Source organism: Dipodomys spectabilis, unplaced genomic scaffold (assembly GCF_019054845.1).
Source record: "Dipodomys spectabilis isolate Male_0828 unplaced genomic scaffold, ASM1905484v1 ptg000322l, whole genome shotgun sequence".
Taxonomy (NCBI): Eukaryota; Metazoa; Chordata; class Mammalia; order Rodentia; family Heteromyidae; genus Dipodomys; species Dipodomys spectabilis.
Window position 1 is genome coordinate 805,311 of NW_024870999.1, and position 23,688 is coordinate 828,998.

General features: G+C 53.7%; 1 protein-coding gene across 7 annotated transcripts; it reads left to right on the forward strand.

The window, feature by feature from the left end:
- The first annotated feature begins 1,248 nt into the window (after positions 1 to 1,248).
- Positions 1,249 to 23,337, forward strand: Zmiz2 (zinc finger MIZ-type containing 2). Of its 7 annotated transcripts, XM_042702391.1 has the most exons (20): positions 4,123 to 4,150; positions 9,249 to 9,362; positions 9,460 to 9,574; positions 9,892 to 10,094; positions 10,267 to 10,450; positions 10,737 to 10,833; positions 10,912 to 10,997; positions 11,182 to 11,361; positions 11,950 to 12,027; positions 12,231 to 12,399; positions 13,454 to 13,598; positions 13,669 to 13,879; positions 15,272 to 15,377; positions 15,624 to 15,781; positions 19,062 to 19,129; positions 19,427 to 19,495; positions 19,685 to 19,929; positions 20,388 to 20,557; positions 20,642 to 20,884; positions 22,331 to 23,337. In XM_042702391.1, the coding sequence occupies exons 2-20, from the start codon at positions 9,313 to 9,315 to the stop codon at positions 22,436 to 22,438; spliced, it is 2,685 nt and encodes an 894-aa protein (XP_042558325.1). In that variant the 5' UTR covers positions 4,123 to 4,150; positions 9,249 to 9,312; the 3' UTR covers positions 22,439 to 23,337. The 7 variants fall into 7 exon arrangements, with proteins under 7 accessions (XP_042558323.1, XP_042558320.1, XP_042558324.1 ...); XM_042702389.1 differs by lacking the exon at positions 4,123 to 4,150 and adding an exon at positions 1,249 to 1,266 and having other exon boundaries at positions 10,737 to 10,997; XM_042702386.1 differs by lacking the exon at positions 4,123 to 4,150 and adding an exon at positions 1,584 to 1,633 and having other exon boundaries at positions 10,737 to 10,997.
- The last annotated feature ends 351 nt before the right edge of the window (positions 23,338 to 23,688 follow it).

Genomic DNA, 23,688 nt, shown 5'->3' on the forward strand with positions numbered 1-23,688 from the left:
GGGGAGCTCGGGGGGAGCTGGGGGGAGCACTGGGGAGCTCGGGGGGAGCACGGGGGAGCACAGGGGAGCTCGGGGGAGCTCGGGGGGAGCACGGGGGAGCTCGGGGGAGCACGAGGGGAGCTGGGGGGAGCTGGGGGGAGCACGAGGGAGCTCGGGGGGAGCTGGGGGGAGCACTGGGGAGCTCGGGGGGAGCTGGGGGGAGCACTGGGGAGCTCGGGGGAGCACAGGGGAGCTGGGGGGAGCACGGGGGAGCTCGGGGGTAGCACAGGGGACCTCGGGGGAGCTGGGGGGAGCATGGGAGAGGTCGGGGGGAGCTGGGGGGAGCACGGGGGAGCTCGGGGGAGCACGGGGGAGCTCGGGGAAGCTGGGGGGAGCACGGGAGAGGTCGGGAGGAGCACGGGGGAGCTCGGGAGGAGCTGGGGGAGCACGGGGGAGCTCGGGAGGAGCTGGGGGGAGCACGGGGGGAGCTCTGGAGGAGCTGGGGGGAGCTCGGGAGGAGCTGGGGGGAGCTCGGGAGGAGCTGGGGGGAGCACGGGGAAGCACGGGGGGAGCTGGGGGAAGCACGGGGGAAGCACGGGGGGAGCTGGGGGGAGCACGGGGGAGCTCGGGAGGAGCTGGGGGGAGCACGGGGAAGCACGGGGGGAGCTGGGGGAAGCACGGGGGAGCTGGGGGGAGCACGGGGGAAGCACGGGGAGAGCCTGGGGGGAGCTGGGGGGAGCACGGGGGAGCTCGGGAGGAGCTGGGGGGAGCACGGGGGAGCACGGGGGAGCTCAGGGAGAGCACGGGGGAAGCACGGGGGGAGCCTGGGGGGAACTGGGGGGGAGCTCGTGGGGAGCTTGGGGGAGCACAGAGGAGGCCGCCGGCGCAGGCAGACCAGGGCCCCCCCCAGGACCCCCCCCCGTCCGACAAGACCCTTCGCCCTGGGCGGCACCGCTCGGCCCTCGGCCCTCGTTCCCACTCGGACATCCGCAGGGAAGGGGCCGCAGGAAGAGGCGACTGCGACACCAACGGGCCCGAGCTCCCGCGGCCCCAAGTGCGGCGCTCCGGGTCCTCCCCTCCGCTCCCCGCCGCGCCCCTCCCGCCCCGCCCCTCCCCCGCCAGCCTCGTCCCCGGCCTCGCCCCACCACGGCCCCGCCCCCGACAAGGCCCCGCCTCGGCGCCCTGGACCCGCCCCCGGGCCCCGCCCTGGCTCCCGGCCCCGCCCCGCCCCTAGCGGACAGCGAGCAGGAAGCGCGCGGTGGCACCGCCGACGCCGCGTTCCGAAAGGTGTGGAGGGGGCCGGCCGCGCAGGTTGTGGCCGGGCCGGGTCTCCCGCCAGTCCGGCCGCCCGAAGCCTCGGCCCGCACTCGCCGCCCTTGGCCTGTGCTCGGGCAGGCAGCCACCCCCGCCCGAGCGGCGGCTCGGGGCTCCGCTGCTCTGGCCTGGGGGGGCGGGGCCGGCGGCGCGGCGTCATGCATATGCATGAGCGGCGCGGCGCGGCTCCATTGTGCCCTCGGAGCGGGCGGCGGCGCGGCGGCGCGGGCGGCGGCGGCCCGGGGGCGGCGGGCGGCCCCAAGGGCGGGCTGAGCGCATGGAGCGGCGTGGGCCGGGGGCCGCCGCGGCGAGGGGCCGGGCCGGGCCGGGCCGGGCGGAGGTGAGCGGGGGCCCCCTGGGATGGCGCCTGGCCGCGCCGCCCGCGGGCAGGTGCGGGACGGCGGGGGCGGGCAGGTGCGGCAGGTGCGGGCGGGCAGGTGCGGCGGGGCCCCCGGGCGCCCCCGGCCGACTGCGGCGCCCGTGCCGGGGCCCGCGCCGGGCCGGGGGCCCTGCAGCCCACCTGCTCGCACCTGCCACGCGCGTGGTGGTCACGGCAGACCCAGCCGCGGCGCCGAGGCCGGCCTCCCCTCCCCGAGTCTTTGTTGGGGGCCGGCCACGGCTCGCCGGCGGGCTCGGGGCTTCCCGGGCGGCGGAGGCCTTTCGTCCTCACCTTCACGGTGCGCCCCTCGGTTCCCACCGCGTGCCGGCGCCAGGCGAGGGCCCCGGAGGCTGGCCCCGGGAGGCTGGCCGGCAGCCGCTTCCGGCTGGAGGACGCCGACTGTCAGCCTCCAGCTCCAGACTGGAGCTCAGGCGTAAGGGTGTGCTCTCTTGGGGTTGCCTGGCCTCCCGGAGCGCTGTGTCCCTAGGTGCCCTGCGTCCTCCAGGTGTCTCCCCACCCCCAAGAATTCTATCCCTGGCACTGGACGCCTTTCTTACCCCTCACCCCGGTGCCCTGCTTCCCCCAGTCTCTGCCACCTTGCTCAACTACCCCACGACTCTATCACCTTTTCCTTAGGATGCCCTCCTAGGATTTCAGAATATCCCCGGTACTGTTTTTGAGTCATTTGTGATACCAGACTTCACAGGGGTACAGCTAGCATCAATGACTTGATCCAAGACCCTGGTGGGTATCGGTGGAGTGAACACATACTAGGCACCCAGCCCTGACGAGCTGGAGCCGGGGCGTCCTTTGATGGTTGACTGTGCTAGAAGAAAAGGGATGTTAGCTTCACCCACCGGCACTGACATGGATGGAGGCCCTTGTCATGCCTAGGCTGCAAATAGAGGAAGAGTAGATGAAGACTTCTTAGACTCAAGATGTTTGGGAAACATTCTGGCTTCTGGGACTGGTCTTCAAGCATCGATGACTTGAAGCAGTCACATGTCTTCAGTCCTAGGGTGGCCAATAGATACCCATTGTACACGTTGTAAACTGATGCCAAGATTTGGTCATTGGGCCATTGGTACATGCTTCTTCAGGATCCGAACTTTACATTTAGGCCTTTCATTGTTGTGAGAAGAGCTAAGACTTACACCACCCAGGCACATGAACAACCTACATGTGTGCGCGAACGCGTGTGCGTGCAGGTTCTGGACCTTAAACTCAAGGCCTGGGAGCTGTCTCTGAGTTTTTTTGCTCAAGGCTAGTGTTGTACTACTTGAGCCACAGGTCTGCTTCTGACTTTTTTGGTGGTTAGTTGGAGATAAGAGTCTCGCAGGCTTCCCTGCCCAGCTGTCTTCAAACTGTGATCCTCACATCTCAGCCTCTTGAGTAGCTAGGATTACAGGTGTGAGCCACCAATGCCTAGTGAACGCCTTACTTTTTTTACATTAGGGACCTTGCTCCTTCCACACACCAGAACTGTCATTTCTTTTTCTTTCTCAGGTGGCCTGGCACAAGGCTGTTGTTTTGGAGTAGGGCCTATGTTTTGGGTCCTGCTTTTAGATGCTGGGACAGAGAAAGAGGATGGAGCTAGATTTGGGGTGTGGCTGCTGTGGGACACCTGAGAAAGAGGGGTCTAGAAGTTCTCTGGAGCTCTGTACCTGGAATAAGATATGACCTGAGTCCCCAGAAAGTCTTTTGGCTTGCTGACTGATCTCAAGCCAGGGAAGCTGTAGTAGGGCACCTGGCTTCAACTACAATTGATGTGCAGCAAGAGATGGGCTGGTGGGACCCTGCCTTCCCTGTCCTACTTTGAAGCCAGAAGCAGGATCAGAACTGGGGACTGGAGGGCCTTCCCAGAGAGAGGTGCTTTGGGAGAGGAGACAAGGCAGGAACTTGTATGTAGAGAGGAAAGCTCAGAGGGAAATCTGTCCAAAGCAGAGTAGTACCACGGGTGGAATTCCCCAAGCCCTTGTGACATAGGAGGCTGCCCTGGGCTCTTCCCTATCCCATACCTGCCCTTCTTCCTTCTCCCCAGTGCTCGGCAACTTTCAAATTGGGCAGCAGGAGCAGGGACAGCCACTGCAGACATTAAAAATGCCAGTCTCCAGCCTCAGCTGACCCTGGGTGGGCTGGGCAGCCTGACATCTCTCTGACTGGGGAGTCACCTAGTCACTTCCCTAGGTGACTGGAAATTGAGGCAAAGGCTTGTCTGTGGCTTCCCTGCTTGTACTTCTTGGGATGGCTAAGTGATTGGGGAAGAGAGAGGAGATTAGACAGTAGCTCTTCAGAGGACTAATGCTGCTGCTGATATTGTAATTAAGTGGGGTTTTGCTTTTGTGGAGAAGGGAGGGTTGAACTCATGTCTTGGTACTTGCCACATGCCAGTCCTGTGTTAATTTTTTTTTTTTTTTTTGTCAGTCATGGGGCTTGAACTCTGGGCCTAGGTGCTGTCCCTCAGCTCTTCAGCTCAAGGTAAGCGCTCTACCACTTAAGCCACATCGCCACTTCCGGTTTTCTGGTGGTTTATTGGAGGTAAGAGTCTCATGGACTTTCCTGTCCAAGCTGGCTTTGAACCACCATCCTCAGACCTCAGCCTCCTGAGTAGCTAAGATTACTGGTATGAGCCACCGGTGCTTGGCTCTGTGTTTTTTTTGTCAGTCATAGGGCTTGAACTCTGGGCTTGGGCACTGTCCCTCAGCTCCTCAGCTCAAGGCAAGCGTTTTATAGCTTGAGCCACAGTGCCACTTCCAGTTTTCTGGTGGTTAATTATAGATGAGTCTCACAGATATTCCTTCCCGGGCTGGCTTTGAACCGTGATCCTCAGATCTCAGCCTCCTGAGTAGCTAGCATTACAGGCATGAGCCTGTAATTTTTTTGTCAGGGTCATAGCCAGCTGCATGTTACAGGACTAGTGTGGGGTCAAGCTGGTCTCAGGACTAGTGTGGGGTCAAGCTGGTCTCAGGACTAGTGTGGGGTCAAGCTGGCCTCAAACTTATGGTCCTTCTGCCTTAGTCTCCTGTGTGCTGGGCTTGCACACATGTACCACTGTACCCAGCTAAAGTTTTTATTTGCAGTTGTAAGAAATAGCACAGAAGAGGCCAAGTGCGGGTGGCTCACACCTATAATCCTAGCTACTCAGGAGACTGAGATCTGAGGATCACGGTTCAAAGCCAGCCTAAGCAGGAATGTCTGTGAGACTCTTATCTCCAATTAGCTGCCAGAAAACCGAAGTGATGCTGTGGCTCAAATGGTAGAATGCCAGCCTTGAGTGGAACTGCTGAGGGACAGCGCCCACGCCCAGAGTTCAAGCTCCACAACCAACCAAAAAAAAAAAAAGAGCACAGAGGGCTGGGAATGTGTCTTAGCATGCATGAAGCCCTCAGTTGGATTCCTCAGTACCACATAAACAGAAAAAGCTGGACCTGGCACTCTGGCTCAAAGTGGTAGAGTGCTAGCCTTGAGTAAAGAAAGCTCAGGCCCTGAATTCAAGCCCAAGGACGGGTGGGGGAAGGTGGCACAGAGAAATCCTTGCATCCTTACCCAGCTTCCCCAGTGGTAACATTTTGCAAAAGAGTTGTGCATCACCTGAGGACATTGATACAATGCAGAAACTTTTTGTTTTGTTTTGTTTTGTCAGTCGTGGGGCTTGAACTCTGGGCCTGGTGCCCCTCAGCTCTTCAGCTCAAGGGTAGCACTCTTACCTCTTGAGCCATAGCACCACTTCCGGTCTTTTTGGTGGTTAATTAGAGATAGGAGTCTCATGGACTTTCCTGCCCAGGCTGCCTTTGAACCGAGATCCTCAGATCTCTGCCTCCTGAGTAGCTAGGATTACAGACATGAGCCACCGGCATCCGGCTGCTTTATTTTTTTATTTTTTATTTTTTGCTGGTCCTGGGACTTGAACTCAGGGCTTGGGCACTGTCCCTGAGCTTCTTTTGCTCAAGGCTATCACTATACCATTTGAGCCACAGTGCCACTCCCAGCTTTTTCTCAGTTGTTTATTGGAGTTAAAAGTCTCAAGCACTTTCCTGCTAGGGCTAGCTTCAAACTGTGATCCTCAGATCTCAGTCTCCTGAGTAGCTACAATTATAGGTGTGAGCCACTGGTGCCCAGCAAAGCTTTTCTGTTGTAGGCTTATGTTCACTCCCACCTTCCTTCTCAGATTACAGAAATGGAGAGATGAACCTCTTGGCCACAACCAATGTGATCTTGATTTCCGCAGTTTTTGCATGTCAGTAATGCCAAGTGAAGGAATCATACATAGCCTTTGGGGAGTGGTATTTTTCACTCAGCATGGCTCCCTGGAGACTTGTCTAGGGTGTGTGTTGCAGCTAATTGTTCTTTTCTTTCTGGCATTTAGGTAATGCATGTACCACAGTTGGTTCAACTATTTGTCTGTTGAAAGGTATATGGGTTGTTTCCATTCTTTGATTATTACAAATGAGCAGCAACGGCTGGGAATGTGGCTTAGTGGTAGTAGAGTGCTTGCCTAGCATGCATGAATCCCTGGGTTCAATTCCTTAGTACACATAAACGGAAAAAGCCGGAAGTGGTACTGTGGCTCAAGTGGTAGAGTACTATGAGCTAAAGAAGCTCAAGGACAGTGTCCAGGCCCTGAGTTCAAGCTCCAGGACTGGCAAAAAAAAACAATAAACACTGATAGACTGGTTGTTACGTGACTGTAGAAATGCCTAGGATGTGTAGTTGCTGGATTGTGCTATGGTAGTTGTGAGCTTAGTTCATGAGAGATGGTCTTTTCCAGAGCAACTGTACCATTTGACATTCCCACCCGCAGTATGTGAGACATCTAGTTTCTCCTTGCCAGCATTTTGTGATGTCACTGCTTTTCATTTTCATTTCAGTTGTTCTGATAAATGTCTAGTGATATCTCCTTGTGGTTTTGATTTGCATTTCCCTACTGACTAGCATCTTTTCATATGCTTATTTGCCATCTGTATATCCTTTTGGTGAAGTGTTTCTTCATTTTTTTTTTTTTTTTTTTTTTTGCCTATTTTCAAACTGGATTTTTTGTTATGTTTTGAGTTTTGAGAATTTATTACATGTTCTAGATACCAGTCATTTGTGGAACATATGGTTTGAAAATATTTCTGTAGCTTAGTAGTGTGTCATAGAGAAAGAATTTTGAATTTGGATAAAGTCCAGCTTGTCAATTTGCTTCTTTTATGGATCCTGATTTTTGGTGTCAAGTTTAAGAACCTTTTGCTTAGCTGGATTATAGGCTTAGACCTATAATCCTAGCTACTCAGGAGGCTGAGAGCTAAAGATCACGGTTCAAAGCCAGCCTGGGCAGGAAAGTCAGTGAGACTATTAACCTCCAATTAACCACCAGAAAACTGTAAGTGGCTTTGTGGCTCAAAGTGGTAGAGCAACTAGCCTTGGGCAAAAGAGCTCAGAGACTGTGCCCAGACCTCAAGTTATATCCCAATGACCAACCAAAAAAAAAAAAAAACCCACCAAAAAAACTTTTATATGGTCTAGATTCCAAAGGTGTTTTTCTTAAACATTTTAGTTTTTCTTTTTCTCTCTCTTTTTTTTTTTTTTTGTGCTAGTCCTACTCAGGGCTTAGGTCCCTTAGGTTTTGTACTCAAGGCTAGCGCTCTTCCATTTGAGACACAATTCCATTTCTTGCTTTTTGATGGTGGTAAATTGGAGATGAGTTTCATAGACTTTTCCTGCCCAGGCTAGCTTTGAACTGTGATCCTCAGATCTCAGCCTCCTGAGTAGCTAGGGTTACAGGTATGAGCCACGTTTAGCAATATTTTACAGTTTTGTGTCTTACCTATTATCAAATTCACTTTTAGTTAACTTCAATATTATAAGTTAGGAAGGATTATTTTATTTTATTTATTTTTTGGGGGGGTCTGGTCGTGGGGCCTGAACTCTGGACCTGGACGTTGTCCCTCAGCTCTTCAGCTCAAGGCTAGCGTTCTACCACTTGAGCCACAGCACCACTTCCGGCTTTTTTCTTTTTGCTTATGTGGTGCTGAGGAATTGAACCCAGGGCCTCAGGCATGCAAGGCAAGCTCTCTACCACTGAGCCACCTTCCCAGCCCCATGAAGGGTTATTTTTGTTTGTTGGCTGATTTTTTTTTTGTCATTTCTCCCAATGTTGGGGATCAAACCCAAGGAATCACGCAAGTGCCATTGAATCATACACCTATCCCCTTACTTTTTGGGTTTCAGGTTTTTGTTCTTTTTTTAATCTATAAAGGTCCATTTGTTAGCGGGACTTCTTCCTCTGTTGAATGGTTTTTCTACCTTTATGCATATTTTCTGTGGCTGTTTCTGCATCTCTAGTGTGTTCATTGATTTATGGTGTTGAACCTCGATCAGTATCAAGTCCTGTTTATTTTTATTTTTTTTTTTTCTGGTCCTATGGCTCAAACTAAGAACACTTCCCCTTAGCTTTTTCACCAAAGGCTGACACTCTGTCATTCAATCCACCTCTGAACTTGCAGATGTTTTTGTTTTTGTTCTGTGCCAGTCCTAGGGCTTGAACTCAAGGCCTGGGTGCTGTCCTCGAACTTTTTTTGCTCAAGGTTATCACTCTACCACTTGAAGCACAGCTTTTCTTTTTGCTTTTTTTTTTTTTTTTTTTTTTTTTGCTGGTCATGGGGCCTGGGCGCTGTCCCTCAGCTCTTTAGCTTAAGGCTAGCACACTACCACTTGAGCCACAGTGCCACTCACTTCTATCTTTTTCTGTTTATGTGCTGCTGAGGAATCAAACCCAGGGCCTCATGCATACAAGGCAAGCACTCTACGACTGAGCCACCTTCCCAGCCCTCTTTTTGCTTTTATTGGTTAATTGGACGTAAGAGTTTCACATACTTTCCTGCCCAGGCTGACTTCCAACCATAATCCTCAGATCTGAGACTCCTGAGTAGCTAGGATTACTGACATGAGCCACCACACCTGCCCACTTCCAGCTTTTTGGTAATTAATTGGAGATAGAGTCTCATGGACTTTTCCTTTGTTGGCTGGCTTTGAACCACGATCCTCAGATCTTAATCCCCTGGTTAGCCAGGATTATATGCGTAAGCCACTAACACCAAGCTTGTTACTACTTCTTGGCCTTCTTACCTCCTGCTTCAGAGCCTCCTCTGGCTTTGTGCCTTCTCATCTTCCTGGGCCACTCGGGGTGGGCAAGACACTGAGGAGGTGATTTCCACTCCTTGACTCCAGGGCCTTCTGAGAGGCTCTTGGCAACCTAGTCAATATAGAGTGGCTAAGATTTCCCCTGGCTTTATATGGATATCTAGTTCTTAGTGCGGGAGAAAGTATTTGAAACTAGAAAGCCTGTTTCCAGAGTGAGCCCAAGGGCTATGAGTGACGGCCCAGATCAGAAAGGCTTCATGTTGCCTCCTGAGCTGGGTTTGCCCCCAGTGAGATTGAACGGGCTGGGCTAATACAGCATCCTCCACTGCTCTATCCACCACCAGAACCTGGCCATCCCTTACAGAGGAAGGAGCAGGCCTGGTGGCCCTGGGCTCCTTCATGTTCTAAGAGTCTCTGGTAACATCTAATCTCATACCCTTTCTTTCCTATCCAGCAGCCAGAGTAGTGAGTCCTAGATAAATACAAGCAGACCTGGCCTGCTGGCTGCTTTGTGGCCAATGAACTCCATGAACCCCATGAAACCTGCCCTGCCCCCCGCACCACACAGGTGAGTATAGGCCCCTATGGGCAGCCCCTTGCAGGTCCTGGGCTGTTGGGCACCTGTGGCCGCCTGACCCAGGCCTCACCAGCTGCTCTCTCTGTAGTGATGGTTCATTTGCATATGAGTCTGTGCCTTGGCAACAAAGCGCCACTCAGCCAGCCGGGTCACTGTCCGTGGTCACTACCGTGTGGGGAGTTGGCAACGCGACCCAGAGCCAGGTGAGCACCCACCTGGGCCCATCCCCAAACAGAGTCCTGTCAGCACTTGGCAATGCTTTAAACCACCTTAGAGCTCCAAAAGGCAAGGGACATTGGGGGTAGCTGGAAGACAAGGACAGGGCTGCCTGTGTCTCACAAGTCTTTGGATGGTGTTTCACCTCCACTTTGTGGGATTTCTGCTCCTTTTGTCAGCTACTCCCCAGACTGCCCCACCCTGCCTCTCCCTTCCTGACTTCCCAGACCTCCTGGTTTCTAGCACTGTGGCTGAAAGAGAATGCTTTAGCTGGTTCTGTTTGGTAATTTCCACTTCCTTGTAGGTTTTGGGGAACCCTATGGGCCCTGCAGGAAGCCCCCCTGGTGGTTCTATGATGCCAGGTGTGGCTGGTGGCAGCTCTGCTTTGACCTCCCCTCAGTGCCTGGGACAGCAGGCATTTGCTGAAAGCGGTGCTAGCAAAGGCTACGTGCAGCAAGGCGTGTATGGGCGCGGGGGCTACCCTGGGGGCCCCAGCTTTACCACTGGGTAAGTAGAAGCTCCTTACCTGGCTTAATGGCTAGAAGTTGTCAGCCTGCATCTCTGCTCCCCTACTGGTCTAGCACTACAGTGGAGACCCTAGAAAAAAATGGACTCTAAAGTGCTGGGTGGCCCTGGAGAAAGCCATATAGAGGGTGTAGCTGTCATATGTCTCTTACAGATATGCAGGTGGCCCTGGGGGCCTGGGCCTCCCCTCACACGCTGCACGGCCCTCTGCTGACTTCACACAAGCAGCAGCTGCAGCTGCCATGGCTGCTGCTGCAGCCACCGCCACCGCCACTGCTACAGCCACAGTGGCTGCGCTGCAAGAGAAGCAGAGTCAAGAGCTGAGCCAGTATGGAGCGGTGAGGCCCCTTTACACTCCTCTCGTGTGGCAGCTAGTCTGTTTGGTGGCGGGGCACTCAGCAAGACAGTGGAGTCTGAGACCTGAAAGGGACACAGGTAGAATATGCTATGGGCTCATAAGGCCAGTGGAAGAGAGATGAGCAGAAGGGCAAAGGTTTGAGAAGGGAGGGCCTTGGAGCCAGCTGTGAGAGATGTGTGTCCCCAGAAGCAGTGGCCCATATGTCCATTTTTTGGAGTCCTTCATGAGTGGCGCCTAGACCATTCCCCTTTTTTTTCTCTTCCCAGATGGGAACTGGACAGACTTTTAACAGCCAATTTCTGCAACATGGAGGTCCCCGGGGGCCCAGTGTTCCCCCTGGCATGAACCCTACTGCCATGGGAGGTATGATGGGCCCTTCTGGCCTCTCCTCCATGGCCATGAACCCCACCCGGGCAGCAGGGATGACGCCTTTGTATGCAGGGCAGCGCCTACCCCAGCATGGGTACCCTGGACCTCCTCAGGCCCAGCCACTGCCCCGACAAGGGATCAAGAGAACCTACTCAGAGGTGAGTGCCCCAGTTGCCCAGCTTGGGGAGTTGGGTGCCAACTCCCTGCCTGATCCCCTTCAGAGCTGTGGTAAGAACAGCTTCTGCGTGTGCCCAGCAGGACCAGGAACATGCCAGCACATGGGACGCTGCTTCCCCTGATACCTCCTCTTGCCCCCCTTCTGGGCATTGGCCTTTTCTTCAGGTGTATCCAGGGCAGCAGTACCTGCAAGGAAGCCAGTACGCACCCAGCACTGCCCAGTATGCACCTGGCCCCGGGCAGCCTCCTGCCCCCTCTCCCTCTTACCCTGGCCACAGACTGCCCCTGCAGCAGAGCATGGGCCAGACCCTGTCTGCGCCTGGCCCTGCTGGACTGCACTACAAGGTAGGGTTGCCTCCCTTGAGTATGTGCTGGGCTGAGTGCCACAGGACACAGTGGGGCCCTGGAGGCAGGCCTGCCTTCGAGGAGTGATGGGCTGGCAGGGGGATGGACAGAGCCTTACAGAGTGCTAGTCAGGACAGAAGCAGCTCCTAGGGTTAGGGGTCAGTTCTGAAGGAAGTCTGGCCTCTGCAAAGTTCATGTATATCTCCATGAGCATTTACTATTGGGAGAGCAGGCCGACATCCCAGCCACTGTGACATTCTTTGTGGGAACATGTTACCAGGCCTCTGCTGGGGATGCACCCAGTTGGGGTACAGAGATAGAGTAGACTCCTCAGGAGCCTGGGTTAGCCAGTATTATAGCTAGATGTTGAAGAGAGGAAGAGAGTGAAGTACACCCCTCTTTTCAGCCCCTCTGGGTAACTTCTTATGAAATCAGTAAAGTTTCTCGTAGATTATTTGGAAGATAAACATGAGTATAGAGAATGCACAGATTAGCACCCCTGAGGGTGTAGTGGACTTCTAGAATCAGGCCCTGATAACAGCTAGGGACAGGCCCAAGCCCAGGCACACTTGGTTTTCTCTCCTGCAGCCCACAGAGCAATTCAACGGGCAGGGCACCAGCTTCAACGGGGGCAGCATCAGCTACAACCAGCCTGGCCTGAGCGGGGTAGGGGGTTCAGCTGTGCAGATGGGCTGGGAGGGTTCTGGGAATGGGGATCATGGAAAGAAGGTGTCCAGGCAAAAGGTTGTGTGGGCCCCCTGCCAGGCAGCCTAGGGCTGCTTTCTGCCCACCTCTCTTCTGCTGGCTCCTGGGGGGTGCTCCATGAACACTGCCATTCTGCTTTGACTGTTTGTGCTCAATTCCTACAGCCCGCCCGTTCCATCCCTGGCTACCCTACCTCCCCACTGCCGGGGAACCCCACACCACCCATGACGCCCAGCAGCAGTGTCCCCTACATGTCCCCAAGCCAGGAGGTCAAGTCTCCCTTTCTGCCTGACCTCAAGCCAGGCCTCAGCTCCTTGCACCCATCACCCTCTGGTGAGTGTCCACTTTCAAGACAGTAGCTACCAGGCTAGGGGGACAGTGAGGAATCCTGAGGCTTCAGAGAGTCTTGTGAGGAAGGTTAGGCATCAGGGACAGCTGCTATATCCCTAGTCCTGGAAGCTTGAACTCTGGGCCTACGCGCTGTCCTTCAGCTCTTCAGCTCAAGGTTAGCGCTCTACCACTTGAGCCATAGTGCCACTTCTGGGTTGTTGTTGTTTTTTTTCTGCTTAATGTGGTGCTGAGGAATCGAACCCAGGGCCTCATGCATGCAAGGCAAGCACTCTACCACTGAGCCACCTTCCCAGCCCAATTTTTTTTTTTTTTTGTCAGTCATGGGCCTGAACTCTGGGCCTTGGCGCTGTCCCTCAGCTCTTCAGCTCAAGGCTAGCACTTGACCACTTGAGCTACAGCACCACTTCCAGGTTTTTCTGCTTATGTGGTGCTGAGGAATTGAACCCAGGGCTTCATGCATGCAAGGCAAGCACTCTACCACTGAGCCACCTTCCCAGCCCCACAAAAAAATTTTTTTAAAAAGAACAAACTTGTGCTGGACCTTCTGTTTTCTATTGATAGCAGCTCTCTTTGGAGGCTGTAGGTCTTCTGTCCAGAAAAGTACCTGTGCATACAGAATCTTAATTGCTGGGGATTTATGCATCTCCTGAAGTAAACATCTCCTGAAGTCTGTCCTTAGCTAAGGACCTCCTATTTCCAGAGAGTAGTACAGAGAAAGCTAGGATCCAAAAACCTTAAATTGAGTTGTAGGGGCATTGGCAAGTTTCCTGCTCACTGGGAAAGCGCCTGGTTTTCCATCTCTGAAAGCACCATTGCTGTCTTCTGGTTGGGTTGGGATCATGTTCTCCCATCACAGTCCAAAGGACATTGGGCAGTTAACCAAGACAGGATGGATCACAATGACCACTGGGTCCATGTCCCAGGCGAGATGTGCCCCAGGCAATAGAGGGCGCTCCAGGGTTCAGCTATCCTCCTTGAGTGGCTGGAGACACTGCTTGAAGCACCCAGCTACAGCCAGAACTGCCTCTGCCCCCAGGAAGTGGCCCTTGTGATGAACTGCGACTGACCTTCCCAGTACGGGACGGGGTGGTTCTGGAGCCCTTCCGCCTACAGCACAACCTGGCTGTGAGCAACCATGTCTTCCAGCTCCGAGATTCCGTCTATAAGACCCTGATGCTGAGGTGAGCCCCGCCTCTCAGCCCAGCCCCTGGTCCCCACATGTAGGTTCTCAGCACCCTCCTTGCTGTACAGGCCAGACCTAGAGCTGCAGTTCAAGTGCTACCATCATGAGGACCGGCAGATGAATACCAACTGGCCTGCCTCGGTGCAGGTCAGCGTCAATGCCACACCCCTCACCATTGAACGGGGAGATAACAAGACCTCACACAAGCCCCTCTACCTGAAGCACGTGTGCCAGCCGGGCCGCAACACCATCCAGATCACGGTCACCGCCTGCTGCTGCGTGCGTGCCTACTGGAGGGAAGGGTGGGGAGGGTGGGTGTAGAGGGTTGGAGGGCTTTGCACTACCTGGGTCACCATCCATCCTGTTGGGGGCCTGTCCAGAGGGGTGGGATGGCTGTGGTCAGGGTCAGGCACAGGGTCAGGGTTTTATCCTTAAAGAAAAAGACATTGCTTCTCCTTATTACCACCTGGTCCTTTCCATTTTGATATAGCCTTGTCCTTTAAAAAAGATCCAGTTCCATGCACTTTAGCTATTTTCCATTTAGATTAAATTTACTAGGTTTGATGTTCACATTGCTTGTGTAAGAGAAATGAAGCTGGGTGGAAGCTCTTGGCGGGAGCTCTGCCTGCAGCTGGTCAGGCGTCACCTGTATTCCAGCAGGCAGGATCCTAGCTGCATAGGCACCTGTAGGCCCCTTGCTGTGAGGGTTGGAGATAGGGCAGCAAGAGAATTGCAAGTTTGAGGCCACACTAGGCCACGTAGCATGATCCTGTCTCCCTGTAAGAATAACTTATAAGATTTTAACCCAGGGGATCCTGGGGGGGGGGGCGGGGGATGGGAAGGGGAAACAAAGGAGGAGGCAACAATGCTTGATAAGAAATGTACTCATGGGCTAGGAAGGTGGCTCAGTGGTAGAGCACTTGCCTTGCATGCATGAGGCCATGGGTTCGATTCCTCAGCACCACATAAGCAAAAAAGAAAAAAAAAATGGAAGTGGCATTGTGGCTCAAGTGGTAGAGCGCTAGCCTTGAGTTGAAGAGCTCAGGGACAGCGTCCAGGCCCAGAGTTCAGGCCCCACGACCAGACCAAAAAAAAAGAAATGTACTCATTACCTAGCCCATGTAATTGTAACCCCTCTGCATTTTCACAATTAAAAAAAAAAAAAGATTTAGCCCAGTGTCAGAAGAGTAGCTGCCAGAAACTGGGCTGTGCAGGGCACTGTGGAAGGCTATGGATATTAGGTTTATTACTCTTTAGGTTGTATCCTTTATCTAAAGAGCTGTACCTCTTTAGGTTAGCTTTAAAGCTTACGGTCACTTTAAGTGGTAGTGTAGGTAAGTTTTAAGGTGAACTAAAATTCACCTTAATTGACAGAGGTGAGGGTCAGGCAGTGGATGGACATAAGTATACGCAGGAGCACCTAGTCACCTACCTGTAGCTGGGACCCCTGAGCTCACAGAGAAGAAGGCATCTTGCTTAGGCAACAGCACTGGAACAAGGCCGAGTTACTACTAGGCTGGCCTGGCCTGCTGCAGCCCTGAACCCTGCCCTGCCCAGCTCTCCCTAACATAACTCTTCCCACTCTGAGCTCATGTGGTCCCCTGGACCACATTGTCCCCCTCCCCCAGTCACAGCCTCCCCTGACCCCCAGCATCTCCAACTGTGTTGCAGTCCCACCTCTTCGTGCTGCAGTTGGTCCACCGTCCATCTGTCCGCTCTGTGCTACAGGGCCTCCTAAAGAAGCGCCTCCTGCCGGCCGAGCATTGCATCACCAAGGGTGAGTAACCCCCCTCAGCCACTAGAGGCGTGTCCATGCTGGACACTGCCCCCCCCCCCACCCAATCACTGGACACTACTCCCCTCTCAGCTGCTGGGTGTACATCCACCTGGGTGTGGCTCCCTCATCACACAAGGCCCCGGGAGCGGTTGTTGGAGCAGTGACTGGGGTCCTAGTTGGCAGCCCCATTCATAGCCACCCTATGTTGAGTGCCCTTTACTCAAATCTTTCCCCTGTCAATGTCAGTAAAGCGGAACTTCAGTAGCGGCACCATCCCTGGCACCCCTGGGCCCAATGGAGAGGATGGGGTAGAGCAGACAGCTATCAAGGTGTCCCTGAAGTGCCCCATCACCTTCCGCAGGATCCAGCTCCCTGCCCGCGGCCATGACTGTCGCCATATACAGGTGGGTAGTCACGCAGATCGCTGCTGGAATCAGCTGCCTGAAAATATTTTAAGCAACCAGAAAACTTGAGAAACAGTGTTAGGTGGAATCTCTTTGTTTGTTGTTTTGTTTTGTTTTTTTTTTGTCGGTCATGGGACTTGAACTCTGGGCCTGGGGTCTGTCCCTCAGCTCTTCAGCTCAAGGCTAACACTCTACCACTTAAGCTACAGCACCACTTCTGGCTTTTTCTGCTTATATGGTGCTGAGGAATCAAACCCAGGGCCTCGTGCATGCAAGGCAAGCACTCTACCACTGAGCCACCTTCCCATCCCAGCCCTGTTGAGTGGAATCTAAAACAGAAAAACTGTTTGAGAAAGTTGGTTAAAAAAAAAAAAGTTGGTAAGTTGTTGGTTTTTTTTCGGTTGGTCATGGGGCTTGAACTCTGGACTTATGGGCTATCCCTCAGCTCTTCAGCTCAAGGCGAGTGCTCTACCACTTGAGTCACAGCGCCACTTCCAGTTTTCTAGTGGTTTATTGGAGATAAGAGTCTCATGGACTTTCCGTGCCCAGGCTGGCTTTGAACCGTGATCCTCAGATCTCAGCCTCCTGAGTAGCTAGGATTACAGGCGTGAGCCACGGGTGCCCAGCTGGTAAAGTATTTTTTTTTTTTGTCGGTCGTGGGGCTTGAACTCTGGGCCTGGGCGCTGTCCCTCAGCTCTTCAGCTCAAGGCGAGCGCTCTACCACTTGAGCCACAGTGCCACTTCTGGTTTTCTGGTGGATTATTGGAGATAAGAGTCTCACAGTCTCTCCTGCCTGGGCTGGCTTTGAACCACAATCCTCAGATCTCAGCCTCCTGAGTAGCTAGGATTACAGGCGTGAGCCACCAGCGCCCGGCTGGTAAAGTATTTTTTAAACAAAGGATTCCTCATGATCAGACAGTTCTACTTCTGGCTATTTACCCAATAGAAATTTGTACAGTGATATTCCAGGCTATGTAATTGTAATATCTTCAAATAAAAACAAAATATCTAGGGGCTGGGAATGTGGCTTAGTGGTAGAGTCCTTGCCTAGCATGCATGAAGCCCCGAGTTCAGTTCCTCAGTACCACATAAACAGAACAGGTCGGAAATGGCGTTGTGGCTCAAATGTAGAGTACTAGCCTTGAGCAAAAGAAGCTTAGGGACAGTGCCCAGGCCCTGAGTTCAAGACCCAGGACTGGGGGGGAAAAAAGTCTAAGCTGAGCATGTTGGCTCACACCTAATATCCTATAATCTCAGCTACTGGGGGGGGGGGGGGGGGTTGAGATCTGAGAATCTTGGTTTAAAGCCAGTTTAGGCAGGGAACTCTGTGAGACTTACTCTGGGCCTGGGCGCTGTCCCTCAGCTCTTCAGCTTAAGGCAAGTGCCCTTCCACTTGAGCCCCAGTGTCACTTCTGGTTTTCTGGTCATTAATTGGAGATAAGAGTCTCATGGAGGCTGGGAAGGTGTTTCAGTGGTAGAGTGCTTGCCTTGCATGCATGAGGCCCTGGGTTTGATTCCTCAGCAACACATAGGCAGAAAAAGCTGGAAGTGCTGCTATGGCTCAAGTGGTAGAGCACTAGCCTTGAGCTGAAGAGCTGAGGGACAGTACCCAGGCCCAGAGTTCAGGCCCCACAACCTGCCAAAAAAAGTCTCATGGACATTCCTGCTGGGGCTGGCTTTAAGCTGCAATCCTCAGATCTCAGCCTCCTGAGTAGCTAGGCTTATAAGACACTGGTGCCTGGCAATGTGAGACTCTTACCTCAATTAACTACCAAAAAAGATGAAAGTGGAACTTTGGCTCAAGAGCACTAGTGTTGAGCAAAATAGCTCAGGGACAGAGCCCAGGTCCTGGTTTTTCAAGCCTCAGGACAGGCACACACACACACAGAAAAAAATGTTGACAATATTAAAAGAATGTTTTGAGCCAGACATGGTAGTATACTCCTGTAATCCTAGCACTCTGGAGGCTGAGGCAAGAGGATTACAAGTTTAAGGCCATCCTAAGGCACACAGCAAGATTCTATCTCCTCATGTCTCCTTGTCTCAAAAATAAGTTTTGAGTACTGGATACTGCAGCTCACACCTGTAATCCAAGCTTCTCTGAAGATGTCAGTTCAAAGCCAGCCTGGGTAGAAAACTCCATGACACTCCAATTAATCTATTTAATCAGCAGCACCTCCAGAAGTGGAGGTAGAGCATCAATCTTGAGGAAAAAAAGCTAAGCAAGAGTTTGAGACCCTGAATATACACAGAAAGTTTTTTTGTTTTTATTTTGTTTTTTGGTACCAAGACTAGGGTTTGAACTCAGGGCCTGGGTGCTATCTTTTAGCTTTTTCACTCAAAGCTGACATCCTGTCATTTGAGCCACACCTCTATTTCCAGCTTTTTTTTTTTTTTTTTTCCTGGTGCTGGTCTTGGGGCTTGAACTCAGGAGCTGTGTATTGCCCCTGAGCTTTTATGATCAAGGCTAGCACTTTCTCTACCACTTGAGCCATAGTTCCAATTATAGCTTTTTGATGGTTAATTAGAGATTATAGTTTCATGGATGTTCCTTGCTATATTGTTTGTACTGGGATCCTCAGGTCTCAGATTTCTGAATAGCTAGGATTACAGGTATGAGCCAACACTGCTCATCAACACTTTAGTCTTATCTCCAGAGGCTGAGATGGAATCTGAGTATCTATCTTTGCTGATAGACGGGCAGGCCTGCCACAGGACTAAGGGGCTTTGCTATCCTGAGCTTTTGAGGTGGTTCAGTGTTAGAGTGCTTGCTGTGCATGCATGAGGCCCTGGGTTCAATTCCTCAGCACCACATAAACAGAAAAGGCCGGAAGTGGTGCTATGGCTCAAGTGGTAGAGCACTAGCCTTAAGCTGAAGAGCTGAGGGACAGCGCCCAGGCCCAGAGTTCAAGATCCACGACTGACAAAAAAAAAAAAAAGAGTCATAAAGATGCAGTGCAGTCTTCCTGCTCACCCTTTGGTTTCCTGTCTTTGGGGAAATGCCAGTGTTCAGTGAGTAACCACACACTCCACACCCTCAGTGGTTGAGAGTGGCTTTTCCTTTTAAAACCCCTTCCTGAGTCATTCCCTCTCAACACAGCTGCCCAAGCCTCACTTTGGTCATGTGGCCTTGTGGGTTCTGGTCAGGCGTTGGTCCATTGGAATGAGGTTGTGGTGGAAACCTGGAGCACGAGGTATCTCAAACACTCATGTAAATCAGAAACCAGATCACCCCACCAGCGCCCTGATGAGAAACCACTATCTCTCCATCTCTTTGCAGTGCTTCGACCTGGAGTCCTACCTACAGCTCAACTGTGAGCGGGGGACCTGGAGGTGCCCTGTTTGCAAGTGAGTTAAGCTGTTGCTTTAGGGACCTTTGTGGGGATACTTCCAACAAATCAATACATAAGCATCAGATCAATACATAAATCTGCTGAAGAGCCAGCGCACAGGCCCTGGTAGCCTGTCTTAGAAACCTCATTCATGGTCTCATGCAAGGTCAGGTCCAGGGCCACCGCACTCACTTCATCTCACTCACAGGATCGCCAGGGTCCCCGTGCAGAGTTGCTCCCACAGGTGACATATCCTGCACCCTGGGGGAGGAGGGGTGAGGCTTCTGAGGCGTGTCTCCTTTGTTTTCTACAGCAAGACGGCCTTGCTGGAGGGGCTGGAGGTAGACCAGTACATGCTGGGCATCCTGATTTACATTCAGAAGTAAGTGTACTCTTCCACCCCAGCATCCCTGGCCACCAGGGGGCAACCCTGGGCTCCAGGCCCCAGGCCCACTGATCACCAGTGAGGTGCAGGTTACCAGAGCATTGGAGCAGGGTCTGCTTAGCACTCTTCCTGCCCCTCATTGGCTGGACACAGGGCAAATAGCCAGCACCCCATGTCCCCACCCAGCTCGGAGTATGAGGAGATCACCATCGACCCGACGTGCAGCTGGAAGCCTGTGCCTGTGAAGCCTGATGTGCACATCAAGGAGGAGCCTGACGGGCCAGTGCTAAAGCGCTGCCGTACTGTGAGCCCTGCCCACGTACTCATGCCCAGTGTGATGGAGATGATTGCAGCCCTGGGTCCTGGCGCCTCCCCTTTCGCCTCCCTACAGCCCCCAGCAGCCTCTGCCCCCAGCGACTACCCCAGCCAGGGTGAGTACTGCACACCTGGCAGTGAACCTTGGGGTCTACTTCAGAGCCACCTCCCTACCTGTGTGAGTGCTGCTTACCCACCATGAGTCCAAAGCACCAGTGTGTCCAGGCAGAGCCTGCTGGGGTCCCTGTCCTCCTGCACAGCCCACATTGAACATGACAGTGAGCCAGTGTACCACAGTGAGGCTTCCATTCTTGCGCCCAGTTTGGAGCAAGGGACTCTAGGCTACATCTCCTCACAGACTGTCCCGCCTGGGGAGCCACCTGGACCCGTGTGCGGTCCTGTGCATCATTCTTGACGCCTTCGCTCCTAGGACTGTCTCCAGACCAGTCTTCCTGCAGTGCTGGGGAGAAATGGAGGCTCTCTGCTGGGTGGATGATACGCCCCACCTATGCCAGCCTCTCTCCTGGCTCCTCCTGCCAGCATGAGACTGCTCAACCTGACTTTGCTCTCACAGGTTCCAACTTCCTAGGGCCTGGAGCCTTCCCAGAGTCTTTCCCACCCACCACGCCCAACACCTCAAGCCTTGCTGAGTTTGCCCAAGGGCCACCCCCAATCTCCTACCAGTCTGACATTCCCAGTGGCCTCCTGACTCCAGAGAAGTCTGCTCCCTGCCTCCCAGGCCAGGTCAGTGTTGTGCTAAGCAGCCTAGGGACCAGGGCCTCCATGGGGAGTCCTTGGGCTGGTTTAATAATTTCTCTCCATCCTCAGATGGCACCAGTGGGCCACCTGGACCCAGCACACAATCCTGGGCCGCCGGGGCTGCACACCTCCAACCTTGGGGCTCCCTCAGGTCCTCAGCTACACCATCCAAACCCTCCTCCTGCATCCCGACAGCCCTTGGGCCAAGCAAGCACTGGGCCTGTTAGTGACCTGCCCTTCAATCCAGTCACAGGTGTGATGGGTGCCGCCGGCATGTCTGGGACAGGGGAGGCCTCAGAACAAGCTCTGGACGTAAGTACCAGCTCCCAGGCTGGGGAGCACATGGGCACTGTGCTTCAGAGAAGGGGAAGATGGTCACCCCTCAGGGAGAGCCAGTCACCCCTCAGGGAGAGCTACTCAGATAACATCAAGAAATTCACAGCCAAGCACTGGCGGCTCAAACCTGTTATCCCAACTATTTAGGAGCCTGAGATCTAAGGATCAGTGTTCAAAGCCAGCCCAGGCAGGGAAGTCTGGGAGACTTACCTCCATTTAGCCACCAGAAAACCGGAAGTGGTGCTGTGGCTCCAAGTGGTAGAGTACTAGCTTTGAGCAAAAATTGCTTAGGGACAGTGCCCAGACCCTGAGTTTAAGCTCCATGACTGACAAAAAAAGAAAGAAAAGGAAGGAAAGAAAGAAAGAGAGAATCTTGCTTACTCACAGGCCAAATACCTAGAGTAGCTATGGGGTACCAGGTACCATATATGGCTAACAGGTTGCCTGGCCGTGATGCTTGGTGGGTGGGTGTTGGAGTCCTTAGCGAAGATTGGGCTAGAAGCTCACAACATAGCCCTGGCTTGAAGCTGGGCACAGGTGGCTTACACATGCAATTCTGGCTACTCAGGAGATTAAGATCTGAGGGTCATTGTTTGAAGCCAGCCTGGGCAGGAAAGTCCATGAGACTCTTAACTACCCCCCCCCCCAAAAAAAAAAAAATGGTAGTAGAACTGTGGCTCAAGCTTCTCTATCCCCAATCAGAAAAGTTAAGGGTCTGTGCCCAGGCTCTAAGTTTTAAGCCCTAGTATCAGCACCAAAATCAAAGTCTGACTTAAGCAAAGCACTGGTGGCTCATGCCAGTAGTCCTAGCTACTCAGGAGGCTGAAATCTGAAGATCTCGGTTCAAAGCCAGCCTGGGCAGAAAAACCTATAAGACTCTTTATCTCCAGTCAATCACTAAAAGCTAGAAGTGGAGGTGTGGCTCAAGTGGCAGAGCAGCAGCCTTGAGTGAAAAAGCTGCATGCAGGCTCTTAGTTTAAACTCTAGTATTAGCGTGCGCGCACGTGCGTGCGTGCATGCACACATACACGATATGAAAAAAAATGAGACAGTTGACTAGTCCCCTGGACCATAATAGAAACTCATTGAAGTTCCATGTGAAAAAGATTAGAATGAGCAGCTCAGAGCAGAAAATCCTAGGGGCTTGGTACTCTTGCCAACTCATTTGTCCCTGGAAAACGTTTGAGGATCCCCTTCTTGGCCTGTGCACCCACAGTGCGCTGCTGCACAGCCTCGAGGGGCACCCTGGCAGCATTCCTGCCCTCACAACAGCCTTCCACGGAAGAGCCAGGCACCTGCCTGTGGTCCTCAGTGTTTGTCAGGAGTGGCAGCTCAGCATCCCATGGGCCAGGGAACTGGCCAGGGTGCAGAGGCAGCATGGCCACAAAGCCCAAAGCTGCTCACATGTGCCTTTGTCCTCAGCTGCTCCCAGAACTGACCAACCCGGATGAGCTGTTGTCCTACCTGGGCCCGCCTGACCTCCCCGCGAACAGCAATGACGACCTGCTCTCTCTCTTTGAGAACAACTGATGCTGTGTCCACCCCAGACCAGCAGGGGCGTGCTCAAAGATGTCATCACAGCTTGTCATCTTTGCCCAGCCCCACACGACAACCTGGCCGTCCTCCCTAACCTTCCCTGCCCTGCACACGTCCAGAGCCTGGGTCCTTGCTGAACTAGGGCAGCCACATGCTCTGTCCAAAGTGACCCGGGCCAGCGGCCTCACTACCCTCCCTCCCTCCCCCAAGCTCACAGCTACAGAAGTTTTTGCCGAGGTGCCCTGCCAGCCCGTGTGCATACACCCCACACCCCAGATCTCATGGCCTTGCACCCTGTCCTCCCCTGTGCCTGCTCCCACCCTCCTGCATCTTGTCCAGCATTGACCCATCTGTGTCTGTTCCTTGGGGAGAACAGGGAACTGCGAAGGCCAGGGGCCTGGAGTTCTTAGCCAGCCCAGCCCAGCCCAGCCCAGCCCAGCTGTGTGGTGGAAGTTCCTCCCCTGCTCTGAGCTTCAGGCAGAGGCTGTGGGTGGAGGCTCTAGAAAGTACAACAGTGCAGCACTCAGCTGATAAGGGGCAGGAGGTGCTGTGGGGCGTGTTCTCCCCCATCTTACGGATGGGGTGTTCAGCTGCTGCCTGCCCTGTGCCCCTTCCCAAGGGCAGACAGCTCCAGCAGAGGTTCTAGAAGGGAGGGACAGTGAGCTTCACTCTGAACTGGCTCCACTCTGTACAGATTCCCCTGTGAGCTGCTCTCCCAGTTCCCCTCTTCTGTGAAAGTGAAGATTTAGTGCAGCTGTGTTTTTTTAACCACCTCTCTGGCTCCACCCTGCTGGCTGGCCCACACCCCGTGGGAGAGGAAGCAAGCAGGGTGCCTGGCCCCCCTCGTCTCCTGTCTGTGTGATCTCTATTAAAGGACTCCCTGTTGGTGGGCCTGACTGAGTCCCTCCTCCTTGCTGGGCACCATGGTCTTTGGGAACAGGTCCAATTCTTGGGTGGCTCTGGGCCCCACATCAACCCTGGCTGTTTCCAGCCAGGCCTGAGCTATTCCCCACCCCATGGTAAATTTCCTTCTCCCTGGAATTTTCCACATTGGCTCCAGCTGGAGAGCTGTTTTGTCAAGTGTTCCACGCTCCCCTGGGAGACACTAGCTGACATGTCACCTTTCCTGGGTGTGCCGTAGGGCGGGGAGCCAGCGGTTGGGCGGCGGGTGCCACAAGCTTATCCAGGGGTCTTGCCAGCACTGGACTCCGCTGCAGGTACCCTGCAGGGTGCAGAGAACACCC

Excerpts from the sequence above, each read along its gene's own strand:
- Zmiz2 (XM_042702389.1), top strand. The coding sequence starts at position 9,313 with ATGAACTCCATGAACCCCATGAAACCTGCCCTGCCCCCCGCACCACAC. Across the intron at positions 11,362-11,949 it reads CTGCTGGACTGCACTACAAG|CCCACAGAGCAATTCAACGG; the intron begins GTAGGGTTGCCT and ends TCTCTCCTGCAG. Across the intron at positions 13,599-13,668 it reads TATAAGACCCTGATGCTGAG|GCCAGACCTAGAGCTGCAGT; the intron begins GTGAGCCCCGCC and ends CTTGCTGTACAG.